Source organism: Telopea speciosissima, chromosome 8, assembly GCF_018873765.1.
Source record: "Telopea speciosissima isolate NSW1024214 ecotype Mountain lineage chromosome 8, Tspe_v1, whole genome shotgun sequence".
Taxonomy (NCBI): Eukaryota; Viridiplantae; Streptophyta; class Magnoliopsida; order Proteales; family Proteaceae; genus Telopea; species Telopea speciosissima.
In genome coordinates this window covers 49,949,812-49,970,991 of record NC_057923.1, presented here as the reverse complement: position 1 = coordinate 49,970,991, position 21,180 = coordinate 49,949,812, and the positions used below count along the sequence as shown (strand labels likewise).

Sequence of the window (21,180 nt, the reverse complement as noted above, 5' to 3'; positions counted from 1 at the left end):
TAATTAATTTTTTAAAATTTTAAAAAATAATTTATGAAATTAAAAAAAATACATAATAAATAGGAGAAATATGTTGTTTTAGTTTTTAAAAAGATAGAAAAAGAGTGAAAGTTTGTAGAACATGTTTTCAGCTGTATTTGATTTATAATGGTATGTCATTTAATTAATTTATGTTAATTAATAAATTAGTATTTATTAAAATAATTTTAAAAGGACAAAAAATAACATAATTTGGGGGAAATTTAGAATATGTTTTATTGTTATTTAGGAGTGTCATATTTATAGTGTTCTTGTTAATAATCTGTTCTTGTTGCAACAAGTTTTTAAATCCTAAGTATTGAAATATGAGGAACTTTGCATGGCAGCATGGGAGACCCCTTTCAGCTGACAAGAAGAAGTCAGAATGTATTTATTGTAGGAAATAAATAATGGGAGGTGGAGCCACTAGATTGAAGGCACATCTTACTGGTGGAGATAGGAATGTGATAGGCTTCCTTAACGTGCCAAGTCAAATAAAGTTTGTCGCGGCACAACATTTGAGAGGTGGAATAGCAGCTAGGAGGGAGAAGAGAGTAGTCAGGGAGGAGTTTGAAGAGGCATGTCTAGAGTAGTATCCTGAGTTAGGGGGATGAGGATTACGATGATGAGTTGCCAGATGAGTTTGATGATTCTGAAACTACGGAAGAGGTTGCACAATTGAGGAGGACAAAGGTGGTTGTAAGTACCACGGTCCTGATTTTCTGTTCCACCGGGGAAAATGCTCATAGGAGACGCATCCCTATCAGGGTTTCGTGGTCTTATAGGGGATTGGATCATGCTTCATAAAAAAATGTAGTCGCCACCTAGGATTAAGGCCTAGGACCCAATAGGTGTAGCCCTATCTGGTGTGAGCAGAAACGGGCTACGTGATTCCATATGGTCTAGTCAAAGCATGGGTAAGGAGTCAAATTATAAGTATGGAAAGGTATTAGCACTCCACCTTGCCCTGCTAAACCGGTCTTTCTATTGTAGATGTCAAATATCGAATGTTCTCTTCTTATGACGTATTCACAATATGATTATGTAACATACATTTTATCAATATGTACATTATATACATTAACATGGTAAACCCAAAAAGACTACATTGTGCCGATCTAAAATACAATGATTATACCTTTATATTGAGATTTCTTGACTGTCGATAATCCACCAGCTCAGGTGGAGACAGATGAATGAATTGTCGTTGACTCCTCAGACAGAGTGATGGCTATAGAAAAGGTACTTTCACTACCTGTACATGAACAAGGTAACGACTGAAAAGGGGATTTTTCGTTACTAGTGTAGACAAAGTAACGGCTTAATCTGGGATGGGGACGATCATCCTTCAAGTAGGGTAATTAAAGGATCTAGCCATGACTTAGTAGGATCTTCACTCAAAATCACTAAAAAATGGCTTCATAGGGGGAAAAGGGGTAAAAAACAAGGTTGGGACCCTCTCCCTCACTCTATTTCTTCATGTTTGAGGGGAGGGAGACCCTCCTATTCATAGGGGACTACCTCACAACTGTGGTGCTGTGGATAATGTCATCTGGGTGACCCGAACCTAAAGATTCATCTTTTTTGCAGTATGCACAACACCGTGAAAGACATCAATTCTTGGGTTTTTTATGGGCTTATGGGCCTTTTTAGCTGTTTTTCATGGGTTTTTATGAGTATTTTGGGATTTTTTAAGGGTCATAGGTGCGATTCCTTCCATCTGTGTCCCGTTGTCATCATTGCCAAGGGTGATGGCAAAATTTCAGTGTCTACAATGGCAAACAGAGAGCAACAACGGATTGATGATGAGAGAAGGTTACAGATGACCAGGGGAGCTAGTTCATCTAGACAGGTTAGAGATGAGCCAGTGCCATAGCAACCACATAGGAGGAGGTTGAGACTTAGAGAGCCAGAGATTCCACTAAGGAGGACCTAGAGTGTGAAGGCCTTAGAACCAAATCCAGCCCCAGCCCCACGACCTACACCCCCACCCCCCCAGTGAGGGCCACAAATATGGAAATACTCTAGACATATCTTGCACTCTTTCAACAACGAGAGTTTTTTTTTTTACAACATTGTTTTGATTACAACCATTTGGAGCAACCAAACAATACTAAATTATTTACATACATAGAATCATAAATCACTTTAAAAATTACTATTGTTGTTATAGCCTTCTACCTCACCTATCATCCCCTACTCAGAATATCAAGCCATTAATGTTACAGTTCATGCCTCACCATTCCTCGTTCTACTTGCATTGGCTTCTTCACTGTCAGCCTCATTTGCTGTATCATATAATGCATGAAGCCCAACAAAAAAGTAATATGTAAGCAAGATCACTAACCAGATTGCAAATCTTATATAAGATTCCACATCAATTGAACCCAACAAGAACACATTAACAACAATAGAGATTGATGGTATCCATCGAAACCATGACACACCCCACAGATTTGCCCTCTTTACCTCCTTAAACTTCAACTTCAAACCAAATGTTGCCAAGAACAATACAGCTAAAGTCACCACATTCCCAATCCATCCTTTATCATTAATTGCCCAACAAATTGACGTCGCAATTGAAGAACCAATGATCAATGCCAACAACCCCATAAGCATATTCCAGTCAGTCTCTGGCGTCTCTCCGATCACATATTATCACCTCACGAGGCGTAACGACAGCAAGTGCAAAGATGAATAGTGTGGAGATGGAGACAAGGTTGGTTAGAACTTCAAGATCAATAACAAGGCAACAATGAGTTGGCCATAGTCATGACGATTGTGACATTCATAGGTGTCCCTGTTTTGCCATTAATGACGACTAGCCATGGTGGTGCCATGTGAGTCCTTCTGATGTGCGTAAAGTAATGAGCTTGGCCAATAATGTTAGCCAATAGAACAGTAGTCATCCCTTCTAATGCTCTCAGAGCTACAATGTATTTCACCCAATCCAACCCAACAGCCTGAAACGCAATTGTAAAGGGGGCATCAACGTTGACATGGTGAATGATTGCATAAGGCAGAGTGTCACTACAAGAAGGTAGTAAACAAATATTGACTGGAGTTCTTGGTTTCCTCTGCCATAATTGCAGCTCCATCGAATCTTATATAAGAGAAGAAAAGCACAGAAGAGGCCTTGAAGGGAACGAAATCATTGGAGAAATTGAAAGGGTTCAATAACGAGAGTTTAAACAAAAGAAATTGAAACAGATATGGACTAATGCGAATGAGGAAGTGAGGATTGCTTTTTTTAAGTGGGAATTTTATCATAACATGCTAGCCAATGTCATCCAAGGACCATACTATCAACATATGTTAGATGAGATAAGTAAGGCAGACTCTGGAGTAAAGGGACCAACACCATATGAGATGTACAATGTTTACTTGCTCTATCATAAGGAAACCTTGATGGAATACATTGATGGGTTGAAGCCTATGTGGAAACATTATGGAGTGACTGTGATATGTGATGGTTGGACTAGACCCACTTGACAGTCCATCATCAACTTTGTGCTGAATTGTGATGGGAGGATTGTGTTCCTCAAGTCTGTTGATGCATCTAAGGAAAAGAAAGATGCAAAATATATTTTACAAGCTGTTAAAATAAGTAGTGAAGGATGTGGCAGTAGACAATGTGGTGCAGGTTATTACTGACAATGGTAGTAACTTTAAGAAGAAAAAGTGATGAACAATCCCAGATACAAACTCTTATAGACACCATGTGTTGCTTACTGCATCGATCTCATATTGAAGGACATGGGGCATTTGAAACTTATAAAAGTGCTGGTAGAGAAGGCATAACAAGTGAGTACCTACATTTATAATCATGAATTTACTCTGTATATGTTGAGGACCAAGTGTGGTGGTGACCTAGTTCAGGGAGGGATTAGACGATTTGCAACTAATTGGATTGCACTTTAAAGCTTTGAGTGGAAGAAGGTCAGTCTTAGGTCGATGTTTGCTTCTGAGGAATGGTATAATTGGGAGGGGTCTTCAAGTAGTGGAGGTAGGATAGCCTAGACCACCATTTCTAGTGACAAGTTCTGGGTTGATCTGAAGAAGTTTATAAATATCTTAAACCCAGTTATTATAGTGTTGAAAATGGTGGATCAATAGAGGAAGTCCACTTTACCATACTTGTGAGCAGCAACTGATATGATGAAGATGCAAGTTGAGGCAATTTACAGAAGGGATAATCAAATGTTTCTTGAAATTATCAAAGATCGATGGGAGAGGCAGCTCATACATCTACTACATAAGCTGGTAAATTATTAGTTTATTAACTTCAATTCAATTTATCAATGTGTCATTGTCATTTAGTCTCTTATTGTAGAATTCTATTGTGTTCAGCATACTATCTAAATCCTAAGTACCACTACAAACTTTGATTTAAAATGCAGCTAGATTTGATAAATGCAGTTCACAAAGTGATGGAAAGGTTTGAGCCAAATTCAACTACCTAGTCCATCATCAATGCTGAGGTGAAAACTAGACGTTATTTAGTAAGTAAAAATATATTCAATTATACCTGTTGGTATTGATGCTAATTAAAATGATAATGTCAGATGAAAGCTTTTCGGGATGTCACTGGGAGTTTTGACCGATCAGTGATAATAGCCGCTTAAGAAGGCTATATTACTGGTTAGTATGACTGAATTAATTTTTTCATTTATATTTAAAAATATAACTATATACCCTTATTTACTATTATCTAACAATAATCTTTAATACTCTTTTGTAACTGAATAGTGGTTGCAATATGGCAACGATTCACCCAACCTATCCAAGGTACCACATAAAATACAATCCCAGACATGTTCTGCCACTGGATGCAAGTGTAATTGGAGTCTGTTCAACCTCATACACTCCAAGAGGCGAAATCGATTGAGTGCGAAGAGACTATAGGACTTGGTATATGTGCATTATAATATGAGATTGAGAGGGAGCACATACAACTTGACATGGGACATGATACAAGCCTAATTAAGTTGGTTGACATATTCCATGTAGATGACGATGATGAGGATGGGGGTCGACCCAACAATCATATTGCTTCACAGATGGGTTTTAATATCGATGATTATATGGCAATAAAGGGCAGAGTTCATTCGCAGACCCATGTCCATTCGAGTCACACCTGGCAGTAGTGGAGTTGATGATGATGAATGGTTCCATTACTGTAATGCTACTCGACCACCTACTCAAACTCAAGGCCATGGTGATGATGATGATGATGATGGTGGTGGTAGTGGTGATGGTGATGATGGTATGAGGACTAGTGGGTATTATGATGATAATCTTAGATTAGATTCTTTATGCAATGAGGATGATCAGATGTTTCACAATAAGAGGCAAATTTAGAGCCGGATCCACAGAGATTCACAGGGGAGAGTTAGTTTACTCATGTAACACAAGATGAGAATCATGGTGCATATATCTACAGTCGACATCCTCGCAAGCATGGACTTGGACCTTCTGATGAGGCATCTGAGATGGATATATCTAGCTTGTCTGGAACTATGGAAGTCATGAGTTTGAAAGAAACTAGAGGATCTGGACATTAGTGTGCGCCATCTTTCATAGCAAAGACCCTCCAGCACAACATCATGATAATGGCTTCGAGAACGTCGGATCAACATCATATGGTGGGTATGGATCGTATGGTGGATATATTAGTGGACCATCCTTTGAGAGCACCCGTTCATTTGGATATGGGAGTGGTCATGATACATTTGCTGCTATATATGGATATGGGGATAGGTCAGATGCTGGGTCATCTTTTGTCGACAGTATCTTTGGGTATCCATCCCAGCCATGTGTGTCGGCTCCACCTTCTTATACTCTTAATGAGCCTTTCCTGGATTGGAATATTTCAGACAAGTTGATGATGTGGCTTATCATTAGGCAGTGATGAACTATTAAAACAATTGGACCCAAAACATATCATGGAATACGTATATGGTGTATTCAGAGGAACGACTCCGAAATCTTCAGTGGTATTGCAGCTTGTGAATTAGTCAACCCACCAAGAAACTCCGCATGGAATTGAGAAAAGAACACCTTAATATTTATTTTGCTAACATGTATTATTCAGTATTATTATACTTTAACTTTATGTGAAGTAAGTATTTATAATACCAGGTTTAGTGTACCTTTCAGCGTACATTAGTAAACTTGAGTCAATAACCAAAAGTACCATTTTGAGTGTTTTTTTGTGTGAAAATTATTCATGCATTATATTTAAAATATAAAAAATAGGTTGTATACAAAAAATTCAGACCTAAAAACCCATTTCTGGTCCTCGAAATCATAGTCTCGAGTTGGTTAGGAAAAAGTACTAGGTTTCAACAATATCTCAGTTTTTGGCTAGTTGAAACCCGAAATTTTGAACATTCTCTGAAGCATTTCTTGCATTAGCATTACTAAGATTTTGTGGGAGCTCATTAACAACCAAGAATTGCTCGGAAGAGAAGGATTATATCTTAGATAAAAGACAAGCAAATTAATGATAATTGGTATCTTGGTTTGACATTGCCAACAAGCAATTTAATGTGAATTATAATGTACAATAATATTAGAAAAAAAAAATTGAAAAAACTCCCTAATTGAAAGGTTTAAAAAGTCAGAATCATACATGGAATCGACCTCTATCGATTCTGATTGAAAGTAGGCTGGAAGCAGCCTTAATACTACAAATTGAAATCACAAAGAAGAAACAAATATTTTCACAGGTCTGTGATTTTTTAAGTTTTTTTATTTAAAATACATGTAGATCTTACCACAAGAGGTACGTTACATTGATTTTTTTTTCTTATTATAATGATTAAAGAAAAAAAAAATATCAAAATCAGGATATACATTCATGGTCTATTCAAAAGTGCATTAACGAAATCAAGGTTGGCTGATTCTGATCTGATTTCTAGAACCACGCCTAATTACACCTTTTGGTATCTATGGCTTTGAATAGTTGCTTCTTTTTTTTTTTTTTGTTAATTTGTTCATAACCAAGCTGGTTACAACAACTTTTTTTAAACTGTACTTTTAAACACTGGGCTAGTTATATATCGTACCTAAAAAGTGGGATAGATTTGTAATTCTGCTTCAACATTTACTTATCCCCTTTTGATGCATTAGTTTTTTTGGTAAACATGCATTAGGGTATTTTAGGTACATATTTAAATATAAATTACTTCATTTATTTATTTTTTGTAATATATCAACTCTTTGTTCATATGTTATGTTATATGTTTACATTGGTTCATATTATTTATTGATTATTCCATGCATCCAGTTAGGATTTTGCATATTTAACTAGCTAGTAGCATTTCTATAAATATTGCCTATTTATTGTATTCTAGTTTTTTTTTTGTTAAGTATACCAAGTTTAGTCTTTTTTTATACATAGAAACATCTGCTTGTAGGCAAACACATGGGACACTTTCTCTACTTTAATTTTCATTTAATATGATTATATTTTGTGTCATTTTTATTATCGAGAAAAAATATTTTGTGCCATTTTAATTAAGTAAATATGAAGACTGGTTTAACCGGGTGGATCGATATGCCTAACAGCTTCCTTGGTTTGCAACCTAACTCGAATCATAGTTCTTTTGGTTTGAAAAGTCTCTATTGAAATACCATTTCGAGTCATATTTTTGTGGGTCTTAGACCCTAATCTAAGTGATGAATCTTTTAAATTCACCCACCAAAATACATATCTTTGTCCACCCATCTTCCTTTATTAGACAAGAGCAAGATAAAGATTTCCTTTCGAGATGATGGGGGATCAAAAAACCAACTGTTCTCACAATACCTTTAATACTTTTAAAACGTTCCTACAATTCATGACGACAACTTATAAGCTACCATTAACAAAATTGCACCTCTAGATAAAGGAAAGGGTCATTTTTCATATCATAAAATCTTCCAATCTCAACCCAAAACAATGTACTTCTTCCAATAGCCAACCCCACATTGATAACTCTTATTTTTCCACATCCTAACCAATTTGAAATAAATCCTTTAGAAGGGAGTGTGGGTCCTCGACATGAGGATCAGTCTCCTGCCATCCCTCTACCACCACTACCCCCTATATGGTAGACCTTTTGATAATCCTCCTTATGGTGTTGATACAGGAGCTAAACTTGATGTTAAGACTTTTATAGAGATAACAATTCTCAATAAATTTTTTATGTTAAGACTTGAGCAAGGTCAGAAAAAATCTTGTTTGCTGAGATAGTGTTGAAAGGAATGACTCGAATTTGGTGGATTAAATATCAACAATTGAATCAGATTGAGACATTGGTTTGGTGAACACATGGACAGAACTGAAAGAGCTCATGAACAAGATATGCTTACCTACAAATTACGGATAACAAATACACATTTAACTCCTATAAGGTTTCTTTGGTAAACAACACTAACCATAGAATTCACGAGATGTGTTTACTCATGTACTCTACTGGTGGGTTAATGATTATAGTTTAGTGTGACGTGCATGCTTTAAAGGTTTATCAAATTCTCATTGGGCGACGCACGGTGGCTTTTTGACAAGAAGGTGTAACATTGTGGGTATGAGAACTCCTATTCCTTCAACCATGGAAGGTTGTAAATGAAACTTCATCCCTCCAAGGACCACCTAATACACTCAAGCGAATAACACGATCTTTTCTCCTCCAGTGTGTTGAATTGGATGGTATGCTTGACCCTCATTTGGATTTGAGCATGTTGAGTTATTTTCAGAAAGGGAGAATTGATGTAGCGGCGGGAGAATTGATGTAGCGGTATTAGAGTATGGAAGAAGCATGATAGAGTTTGGAAACCACAGGTCCCAAGAGCCCAAAAGGTCCAATCCATTCTTTAAGCCATTGGGCTCAAATTTGGGCCCAAGTAAGCCTGTAAGTGCTAATTAGATAATCTATACTCTATAGTCAATTGGGAGTACTCTTATAATTATGTTAAATTCTAAGGGCATTATTGTATTTTTTATCTTTTATTTATGGGACCTAATGATGAAATGTTTGAAGTTTACTCAAACACTATTTTTGAGTTTTATAAAAGGATGTAACTATGTAACCTCACTTCTCCATTGATTTACAAGTTGAATATAATTTATTTTGTGAGAAGTGTATATGGCTGTGAGCCCCTCCCTTACCCCTCATGTTCTCCTCTTTCTCCCTTTCTTTGCCTCTCCTGCAATACCCTATTCTGTCCAGATCCAATCCTTCCCACTGCTGGTACTATAGAACATTATTCTCTTCGTCCTCTTTTGGTCACATAGAAGATCTTTAAAGAGAAGATAATTGTCAATGTAATAGAATTTTTCAAACAAGGGTAAGGCGCAACAATCGTTTGTCTACAATGGCGATCGACAATGGAAGTTGTACCAACATGGTTTTTGAAGATGTTCATAAGCTTAGGTTGAAGACAAAACCACATGCTAACACCTATAAGGTTGCTTGGGTAAACAACACTCTTAACCTTAAAAATTCACGAGATGTGTTTACTCAGGTACTCTATTGGTAGGTTAGTGTTTCCACTAAATTCGACATTGACGGCGTGAATTGAAGATGCCACAAAATTAATTGAATCAAGGAGTGGGTTCTACCAGTGCCTTGGTAATCCAAGGACTTTTCAAAACAAATGCAAAGATTGCAATGCCAAGAAAAAGAAAAAGAAAAAATCAAATTAATTTTCTCTCCAGACACATCTATGGTAAAATGTTTACAAACCCTCCTGTAACGCCCAATGACGCCTCTTTTGAGATGCTCCCATCTTACCATTGAAGGACTGTAGAGATTTTCAATTTGGCTTAGAACATACTACTGTTGAAGAGTAACCCCAACATGTTCATTTAAGGAAAAGAACATAAACCATTTACAACTAAAAAAAAGAAAAAGAAAAAGACAATAAAAGATAAATGTAAAGACTTGTTTGATTTGATTTTTGGATCCCTTCTTCATCGCCACCATCACTTATATAGTTGTTGTTGGCAACCCTTGCAGTTATTAGGTGGTTAAGTAACCTCTCATCTTTATCACTTCTCATTTTTTAATTTAAATTTGAAAACTTTTAGGTGGTTAAGTAACTTCCCATCTTCATCATTTCTCATTTTTGAATTTAAATTTAGGTGGTTACGTAACTGTCCATAACCTCCTTCACCACATTCCCACTTTGTTATTCAAATTTCAAAAAGGAACCCATTACATGGCACGTGCAATGCACTGCCTTGAAGTATGCATGGTTTTTTGGCCATTGACCGTTTTCGGTCATGAACATTTTCTGACCATTTCTGATCGAGCTGACCATTTTCGATCATTGACCATTTTTTCTGATCGTTTTCGGTCATTGACCGTTTCTGACCGTTTTCGATCATTGATCGTTTTCGGTCTCACTGCTTCTGACTGTTTTCAATCATTGATTGTTTTTCGGCCACTTACTAATAAATCAGTCTTAACATAAATAGATTTCGGTCTATGTGTCTATTGACCGAAATAGACCGAAATAGGATGTAAACAATGATCCCTGCAACCACTGTGGACGATGCTATAAAGTCCATATGTGGTTGCATAAGACTCTCTGTCCCAATGCACTCGGTCTCCTTTTGATGATTCCGGCTTAAGATCGATTCAAACAACATCACCATTGTGGGATTTTCCCCTAATTGAAGCACCTGCATTTCCTCTGGTTGGTGATGAGTTCCTTCAAAAGATTCTTCACATTTGCCCCCTTGCTTCAGGCAAAATTAAAATAAAGTTGCTCCTAGTCATTAGACTACATATCAAGATGACATGTGTCCCATTAATACATATCATAAAAATTAAGGTCAACTTTAAAACCACTATATGGTTTCAAATAAAACCACTATATGGTTTCAAATAAAACCATTGTGGTTTACCTCCACCACATATCAAGGCCACATGTCACCACATGTCATAGAGGAAAGCTATCCTTAAAACTACCACACAGTTGGTTTCAAGATTCAAACAACCATAGTGGTATATAATTTATCTCTTATGCACACATGTTGCAACCATGTAAACCATCAAATTAGGAATGAGGAAGGAAAATTCCCTTATCTTTTAACCTTTCACGTACTAGCAGAGAATGGAAACGGCTGAAACCGAGAATAAACTTTCACTACCAACCACTATTGCGGCTGTTACCGGCAAGGCTGGTACATAAGATGTGCCCCCTACCGATGGATTCCAGCTTTTTGGTGCTCATTTACAATGGGATTTGCCCCCTGCTGAGCACATTTCAGTGCCTGATTCATTGGAATCCCTTCATCGGCAATTCTTCTTCTTGGCAATAGGATTCAATTTTAGCTAGTGTCCCACCGGGCGTGTCAAAAATGTTATGCTAAAAATCTTTCAACCAGCGTAGTGTGGCTGGAATGGAGCAAGACACCCTGCTCAGTTGTGGCGGTCTAGGGCTCTACTCGTGCCCCGGTACTCCTAGGACTTCTCAAGGATAACAAACAGACAAATGGCCTGGGCAATGGACTAGAATTGCACTTTGGATTACTTGTTGTGAACGATCTACAGTGCAAATCAAAAGGGTGCATAAAGCAAAACAAGAAAACCTTAAGTTCACACCATCATGAAAGGAATAGAAAACAATACAAGGAAAGTAAAGATAAGTAAAATGCAGGTTTATTGTGTGTTTGATTGATGCCTCTTCCTTGCTCCTCGGCCATAACCGCGCCATGTTCAAGCTAACACACCTCCCCAGCCCAAACTGCTAAAAACTGCCAGGTGGCAATAACTGTCCGTCGTCTTGGCCGATGAAACCACCTCTGACCGAAAGCGCCAAGATGTCTCGGTCAACCCACTTGGCTAGGGTGCCCCGTGGTCGAGAGCCCTCTCCTGGCTTTGAAAGAGTGGAGCGAAATCTGGGTGTAAACAGTTAGTGGCTACAATTCATGTGACACGCTTCCTTTAAAGGTTTATCAATTCGTCTTAGGCATCTGTAGCTTTTTGACAAGAAGGTGCAACATTGTGGGTATGAAAATGCCTATTCCTTCAACCATGGAGGGTTGTAAATGAAACTTATTTCAGCCAAGAACCTCCCAATCTTTACACTCAAGAGAACAATGAAATCTTTTCTCCTCTAGCATGTTGAATTAGATGCCATACTTGGCCCTCATTTGGAATCGTTGATGTTGAGTTATTTTCAAAGAGGAGAATAGATGTAGTAGCATTAGAGTGCCTCGATAAACATGATAGACTTTGGAAACCATAGCCCAAGAGGTCTAGTGCATTCTTTAAGCCATTGGGCTAAAGTTTGGGTCCAAGTAAAGCCCATAGGTCGAAATTAGATATCTATAGTCAACTGGTGGCTTTCTTACCAGTTACCACTTACCACATCTAATTCTCTCTATTAATGCGAGAAAGTTCTCTGTCCGGGAGTGTGGCCTATGCCAGCACTCCCATGAGCCTCTCTCTCCTCCCTATTTGAAAAGACACCTCTACCTCCTTGTTTTGAGGAGAGAGATAGATACATGGGGTGCTGACACATGTGGGTGCCGGCGTAGGCCACACTACCCGACAGAAAACTGCTTCCCTATTATTATTATTAAACTTTGTTAATAGTCATTGCACAAAACAGTAATCCTTGGGCCTGTTTGCATCTGAAATCCTTATCCCTTCGGATATCAAATTGTATAAAATATAAGGTATGCCCTCTCATAGAGCTTTTTTATTCACTTTCTCTCTCCTTCCCTGTCAGATTCCTCTTACATCGGCAGCATGGGGAACCCTCCCTCAAAATATAATTTCTTAAAATATCATTTTAATAGGATTTATTTATTAAAAAAAGGAAAAAATCCATGTATGGTGGCTGTATGGTTGACATAGACCCCAAAATATGTTAAGTGACCCACTGAGGTCATTCCATCTATTTTATAGTCAGAATGACCAAATGGGTAGTCGACATGACAAAACCAGATGCTCTAGTCAGGAAGGCTGCAATTGTACCTCAGTTGGAGACCTCCATTCTTGGTGGCAAAATCTGATCAGACCTCCATTCTTAGATTTCAATTCCCCAATCCTCTGGCAACTCTGAATAGGTTTTGCTTAATAGAAGATCAATTGGATTCAACTATCTGAATATGAGCAAGAAACAGCACTGGGAAGGGAGTAGGAAAACTGCTCTTTGAGACATGGACTAGAAGCATTCATACATTCTTTAATAGTGATAAATACAATATACAAACACAACCTGACAAATCCAATAAAACCATGGGATTAACAAGCAAAGCTAGCCAGTAGATGTTAAAAAGCTACATTATTATACATTTGTAACTACCAAAAAAAAAAAAAAGAGGGGGGAGGGGGGGGGGGGAATCACAGACACACACACACACACATCAATTCAAGATAATTTGTGCAGGGAGGCAAATTCCAGGTGCTTGCTCTTCCATTAAGAGCCCCTCACAAGAAACAAGTTTCAAAACAGACCTAACTAAGAAGCTATACCTTTGGCGGGCTTCAGCAAAGCACCTTCCAAGAACATTGTTCACCCAGTCCTCTATTGCTTCATGCCTGTCTGATAACCATGCAGCTGCAAGTATCTGTTCCATGACTTCTGCATCTATCTCCAGCAAACCATTACACCCAATTATCTTGCAGAAGCTCTTGTTGATCTCTTTCAATATTTTGTCAGCAAGGGCATCAAAATCAAAAGGCTTGAAAATGACTGTTTCATCCATTTGAACAAAAAATTCTTCCAACCAAGCCTCTGAGTTCTCAGATACAGCATCACTGTCACAGTTTCTGTTATCTGTATCATTTGCTTCCAACTCTTCGACTGGCAGATTCAAATCTAGATTTATAGTTAATGGCTTGTGGGCCCGTTTGGCTGTCTCCAAGGTTTCACGCTGCTCAGTGGGGTCACCAGATTCGATCAGCTTTCGCTTATTCACAAACAAGCCAGAGATGCCTTTCCTACGAGTAACCAATACATTTAAACTATTGCTTTTGGAGGAATTATCACGAGCACCTCCAATAAAAATTTTCATTTGCCAGCATTGAACTCCTAAAATTCTCTCCTCGGAAAAATTAAAGGGTTTTTTACCAGCAAAGATGGTTTCCATACCCTTTTTAACTCTTGAGGTTGTCACAAAGATCACATTGTTTGTGCCAATTTCTCTTCCATGCGAGTCTGAAAATTTACCAGTCCTAATAGCAGAGGACAAGCTATTCTGAGCTAGTAGATCAACCTTCTCTACATTTTCAATGAAGATGACTGACAAGGGTTTCTTGCTCAACTCCCCGGCAATGTAATCAACAACCGTCTTCCCTCTGAATTTCACATCATAATTATTCATTTCATGACGATCAAGGATCATGTTAGAATGGCTGCTACAGTGGGAACTTAGATCCACACAGATAAGGTTTTTTTCACTGCCGAATATTATGTCTGCAAGGGCCAAGGCAGTTCTCTTCTTTGCAACCCTATCAGGTCCAATGAAATTGAACCATATATCTCCTTTCCGGTTTGCACCACGATGCCTTTCACCTTCTGTTCTGCAGCGGGATATAGTTTGACTAATGGCATATATGGCTTCATCTTGCCTGCCAACCTTGTCCAGAAGACCTCTCCACATGTTCTTGAAATATCTTGGATCAAACTCCTCCCTCAGATCAGGACCAGGGTAGGAAGGACACTGGGCAGGAGGGTTTAAAATACTGCTGTTTATCACATCAATCTCAGTAGGAGACCAACCAGAACAATCCTGCAGATGTTCTTTAAGAGATACACATGCTGGTTTCTTTGGTTCCTTAGATGTACATGCATAAAGGGATCCCAACCCTAAATCTGTCGTCACAGAAGTTGCAGAAGAAGGTGATGCATGACCATCTGGCATGTTTAAACTCGACAGAGTGCCTTCGGGGGAGAAGACACCCTCCGCTTCAAGGTGTTCACTCTTTGAAGGTGTTACCTGTAGTGTGGAAACGAAATTCTCACTCTTGCTTTTTGGAACCACTGAAATGAGCCTGTTCAGTTGAGGCGTGGAAATCCTTTCCAAGTTCATAGACAAGGGAGGATTAATATCTTTACATCCACTTTCATTCAGGGAGGCATTTTTACTGTCTCCATTGTGATTATCAAGTTTTTCTTTACGTTCTACAACAAATGGAAAACCTTCAAAAGTTGGAAGACTCTGGGATCCAGCTTGATAAATATTCACATCAGCCTTTTTGCAGCTCTGGTGAAGATGCAGGCATTTATCATTCCATTTTCTCTGCAGCCCCAAAACTTTAGAATTCAATATTAATCCATCATCTTTGGCCTGCACTGAAATGATGGAACAAGTTTTACATTTATTTTTTTTTGAAAATCTATTCCATGCAGTAACAGAATGGGTACAATTAATGAACGATAAAAGGTAAATTGCATAAAACTAGGTAATAAAGCCCCTCAAATCCACATGACCCAGAAAAAAGACCGTGTTCTTCTCAACAAGAAAAGATGAAGGCATGGTTTTAAGTATCAGTATCAGATTGTCCGTATTGCCTGATCCATATCGGTACCAGACAGAATGGCCAAAATGATCCAGAAAGATCCAGACCAGTATTGAACTGGAACAATCTGCTCTTCATGGTGATCTCAAAATCCTGCCATCATTACATGCATATCTTGGTTCTCATCAAGTAAAAACTACCAACCCCACCCCCGGATGCCATATTTCAACAGGCTCCACCATGCAGAATAAGCACAAGGTAGTTGATTATGAACCACCTACCAGGATCAGTCTGAGTGGGAACGAAGAAAATAAAGCAAAGGAAAATGATACTCTGGGTATAAATCCCCATCCCCCCCCCCCCCCCAAAAGAAAAAAAAGAAAAAGAAAAAAAAAGATAGCCTGCATACCACCTATATGGTTATACCACTATGTAGACAATAAGGTGTAAAATGATCAAGATTACTATAACTTCACATTTCCTCTTCGTTTCAGACAAAGTAGAACAAATTAAAGGGACTCAGAGATAACTTCAACAAGGATACACACCTTTGCAATATCCAGTCCCTCATTTATGCCCAGTTCAGCTGTATGCAGCCAGGCAGGTAAGCTTGATTGGCGATGATCTTCAACTGAATCAATGCATCCTGCTTTTAATATGGTAGAAAGTTCTTGTTCATACTTCTCATTGCATAAGTGAGAACGAGATACAGATTTAGTCGTGCTGCTTAATGGTCCCTTCAGATGAGATGGTGTAGGAAAAAACCCACCAAATGGAACAAACGACTCCATCAAGCTGTAAGTATATAATGAACATGAAACTGTGAGATCCAATGACACAATAGTCCAAAGTCAAAGTGAACACATGGATCTACCTATTAGAGAAGATGGTAAATTAACATGAAGCAGATCAAATTCCCAAGTTATCATACCAAACAGAATCACAATTATGTCACACTCCAATAGAACAGTGTATCCAATCTTCTACCCAACATATGTATTACAGATCTGCATAGCAGACACGTCAAATATTCCTAACTCAACACCAGGTTACCCTTGTCTAATGAAATAGAAGTCTCCATCTAACAACACAAGAAGGTTGAGGCTCTCCTCAAATCATTATCCTGAAGAAGTCTTCTAAACAAATGGCATCAGAACATCATCACATTTTGTATCTCAACCAGTTCTCCTGTAGAAGTATCTTTTTCGTGTCATGATTAGCTACACTATCAAATAAGTATCATAAAGTCCTCCATCCGACACCACTCATCTCAACAAAACAAGAGTCCTTTCCTGGTCCCACCATAAACCCAACCCCTTCCACAGAGTCCTCCTGTAGCTTAATTATTCCTTTCTCCTTACTCACCTCATATGATGACATACACCTACTTGAGTTCCAGCCAACCTATTATCACTCTATTCCATGAAACCTAATCTTCCACATTAAGCTCCATACCATGTCCCCAAGAGTACCTTGTTCAGGGTTCTCAAATCCTGAAGTGAACCCTCTTATTCGCTTTGGATGCCATATCTGTCTATATCTTAGTAAATGATTTTTCTTCCCTCTTACCAGCTCCCAAAAAATAAAACCTTTGGGTTCCATCCAATCTCATAACGATGAGGAGTGGTCTTTTGAGCAGTTACACAAAATATATTAGAATACAAACAAATAGACTTTCATCAAACTTCGTCTATCCTCTCTCCCTCCCCCTTCCCCGCCCCCAAAAAATGGAAAAAAAGAGAAGAAAATACTTAAAACCCAGGTAATTAGACCAAAAAAATCAGAACCTGACCTAAAATTAACAATAGATCCACAGAACTTAAAAAAATCTCAACAAAATAAAATCATAACTAATGTAAATCAGCGATTAAAGGGTCACAAAACCATTAAAGTGTACACATAAGCATGCATATGCATTTTATTGACTTCTAATAAAAATATAATACCTTTAGTTACTTGTAAAAAAATATGATTAGTATATCTGCCACTCTGCTGGGCCTAGTACAACAGGAGCCAAATTTTGAACCACAGGATGAATTTGGATCATCTGAACCATTCGATAGATAAGGTGTTCCATGGAATGGACACAAGTCAAATTAGGTTTACAACTAAAACATATGGCTCACCATGTATTGGATTTTCCACTAAAGTTTTCAGCCATTACTATCTTATCCATTTCTCATCTTTTCAACCTTTTTCGTTTCTTTATACTTATTTTTGGATGTGGACAAACTATATTGGACTAGGGTAGAGGGGTTAAGCCAAGCCACATGGCAGCTATAAACGGCTCATTATTCCTCCACCTTCCCACATACAAACACTATAATTAAATGTGAAAAATAATTTTTAAAAAGTATAATTTTTCAAACATGGAACCAGATAAGTATAGCCATTAAAACACATACAAACAAATAGAAGATTTCTATAGTTGAGTCAGAGCATAATTAGTAAATTAGGGTTAGGAACACAAGTAGGATATGTTCTGGTAATAATCTGATTTTCGATGACAAAAAGGCATACATATAAATATCTATATCTATCTATATATATATATATATATATATATTTATTTATTTATTAGTTAATAATATTAATAGAAGTTAGATATAAATAGGAACTAAATGTTAAACATGGTAAAAATATCCAATAAAATAGAAAAAGTATGTGAATAATGCAATCAAGGTGTAAAATATACAGACTTACTAATGATGACCATGAGTGTCTAACATCAAGCTTAACACTTAGAATTCCATGTTTACGTAATACTTCATGGTATAATTAAGGTTCACCAACGTTGAAAGATTCTTATTTTGGGTACAACAGGAGGAAATGTGTTGTGGGTAATTTTTTAAGCTCATTGTTACCACCAAAATAGGAAGACAAGAAAGGGAGATTCTATTCCAACAACAAACCTGTCCAGTGATCCTAAACTTCTAATAAGTTAAACTTGCAAAACTTTGAGAAGAAACAGATACATGAATACATAATTGAACAAACATTGCATATTTATGAATTTTGCATTGGATATCTCCAGTCTGGAATCCATGTTCCTTACCCCTAAGCATGTGCATCACAAGAAAAGGTTTACAATAAAATATCTATTTGTGACCTACAAGGTGGGATCCTAAGATTTCAATTCCAGGAAAAGGTCTTTCTCAGCAAAGTGTATAACTAAGGACGACAGAAGACGTAATCCTGACACAATCACAACATCAAGATGACAAGTACATATATGGGCAAACCACAACTATTCAGTACTAGCAAATAAGTTTAAACTGGATGCAAAAACAAACCCTTCTCCAGATATAAAATATGAAACCTCTAAAGTCTGAATAAATAAACCAAATTTTTATAAGCGTATATACACGAGATTTAACTGAAAGTTGAACACGATATTATGGTGAATTGTGATTCACATGACTCTAAGCGAGTTTGTATTCTGTAAATATAATAGCTATGGTAAGGCTATAAAGAAAGAAAGGCCAAGACAAGAGGAGAAAACGATATAAGCCACCCACCTGTTGGATCGGGAGTAGAGTCCTCCCATGGAACTGATGGAAGGTTTGAGAGAGGTGATTGGCAGAAGTTGCAAGTCCCAATCTTTCTCTATAGAAGGAAACCTTCTTAGGAACTTCAGATATATCTCATAACTTGCTGCTTCAGCAATCAACCACAAGTGCCCATGGTGAAGCTCCAGCAGCTTCGTTAATTGGGTAACCACGTAATTCACGGCATCAATCGAGCCATCAGCAATGAATCCTTTCAAGTCTCCAATGTTGACAACCACGCCCGACCCTGAACAGCTCTCTACTGAATGAACCAACTCCTCAAACCTCAAACCCAGAGAGTCCTCACTCCCAGTGGCAGAAAAAAACTCAGAAAGCTCCTCCTCAATACAAATGAAGCTCAACCCCGATAGTTCAGCAGGCAAAACACCTGCTTTTCCTCTCTGTACGCATTCTGCGAAACTCAGAACCGTATCGTGAGCGAAAATACCCACAAGCAATGGATTTCTCCCGCTCTTCTTCGCCAGAATCTCACCTATCCTCGTGCAATTATCGTCTACACCCGAAAGCTCTGAAAACCCAGCGAAACCCGGGAACGGAAAACTGAAACTCCGTCGACCAGGCTCAGAATCTCCACCAGTTAAATTGCATAAGAAGACTGGGGGGCACCGACGAGGATAACGAATAAGCGGCAGCGGTGGTGGGCGAACAATCGCTAACTTAATGTCGCAGCTACGAAAGCCTGCTTCTGCAAACACCCTACTAACAACAGGGTCATCGAGAATTGACAATGTCAACTGCCGAAGCTCAACTTTGACACACGAAAGCGAAGAGTGTTGCTGCTGCTGCTGTTGCTGATGGAAGTGGAAGCTATCAGGGTGCCTCCTTTGATTCGCTTGAGAGCGTCTTATGGCAGCCATGAGAGAGTTGGATATGGGAGGCTCCTCGAGTGCCTGCGATGAAGGGAGACGATCGAGTGCAACACCGAAGCAGAGCTCCAGAGCTTTAAACTGAAGGCGAGGAGAGTAAGAGGAACTGCGAGCACGCGTGCATGCCTCGCGCAGCGACGAGGACGGTAACGCGAGGAAGGCCGAGACGGCATGTAAAGAGGTGGTTTGAGCATGGCCACGACGGCGCGAGACGCCAACGGCCTCGTCGAGAGCGCACGCGGCCTCGGATGTTAAGCATTGTCTAGCGGCGATAACCGGAGTTGGCATCGCCGGCGACCATAAATAAAAGAGTAAATAAACAAACCAAACACAAACCACTCAACGCCACCAAACCAAATAAAAAATTCCAGTGGAGTAGACTTCATCACCTTTTAATTATTTAAGTAGCTGAGACGCCTTGTCGCTGTTTGTTATCGAAAAAGGCTTTTGGTGCTCCGTGGGACCCTTCTTCTCTCTGTGAGGCCGTTGAACAAACACATGGTGAGCACAGATTCTCACTCCCCACAAACTCTCTTTCTCGGTCATAGCCTCATAGGTGCTCGCACGGAGCATCGTGAGATGCCGTGCCCACTTATGCCGATGGGTCCACCCATCAACTCACGTCAGTTATTCCAATTGGGTCTTTTCTATCTGCTCTCTTTCTCTATAGAAAGAATGAAAGGGAGATGTTACTAAAAGATTTGCATGTGATAAGGTGGAATGAAGAATAAGGCCTCCCACCCACCACCGGTGTCCACCACCACACACGACAGTACGATACAGAAACCTTCGACCTTCAGGCTTCAACAGCATTTGTGAAAAAAAAATAAATTTAACAAAAAAAAAATAGTCTCCGTTGATTGGGGAACTCACAATCAAACAGGGTTTTGATTCTTCTCCCCACTCACAAATGGTTCAGAAGGGGAGAAAGTGTCTGATGGAATGCCTTTTTTTTGGTTTCTTCTTATTTGTCCAATCTCAACAAGTTTCTTTCACTTACTTTTGCGCTTTGAGTCGCTTTGAGTCGCTTTGAGAGAGAATAGAAAACTCATCAATCCATGGTAACCAACCATAAGGGCACAAACCCAAAAGCCCAAATCCCTGAGAGGTGGGGGTGCTTGAAAAGTGGGTGCAGAAAAGAATAGGAATTTGCAGAGTAGGGAGAAGGACATATTTGTCATTAAATTAGAAAAAGTGGAAGCAAAGGGTTTCCATGGTTGGTGGGTGGGTACCTTATGCGCACATCACACTCTCCTTATC

General features: G+C 38.6%; 1 protein-coding gene and 1 pseudogene across 2 annotated transcripts; both read right to left on the bottom strand.

The window, feature by feature from the left end:
- Positions 1-2,247: 2,247 nt before the first annotated feature.
- On the bottom strand, positions 2,248-3,288 carry LOC122672400 (annotated as a pseudogene).
- A 9,895-nt stretch (positions 3,289-13,183) lies between these two features.
- LOC122671344 (protein SMAX1-LIKE 6-like) lies at positions 13,184-20,593 on the bottom strand. Of its 2 annotated transcripts, XM_043868504.1 has the most exons (5): positions 19,004-20,591; positions 16,189-16,280; positions 16,034-16,083; positions 13,381-15,313; positions 13,184-13,326 (listed from the first exon to the last, which is right to left on the bottom strand). In XM_043868504.1, the coding sequence occupies exons 1-4, from the start codon at positions 20,206-20,208 to the stop codon at positions 13,388-13,390; spliced, it is 3,273 nt and encodes a 1,090-aa protein (XP_043724439.1). In that variant the 5' UTR covers positions 20,209-20,591; the 3' UTR covers positions 13,184-13,326; positions 13,381-13,387. The 2 variants fall into 2 exon arrangements, with proteins under 2 accessions (XP_043724439.1, XP_043724438.1); XM_043868503.1 differs by having other exon boundaries at positions 16,034-16,280; positions 19,004-20,593.
- Between the last annotated feature and the right edge of the window lie 587 nt (positions 20,594-21,180).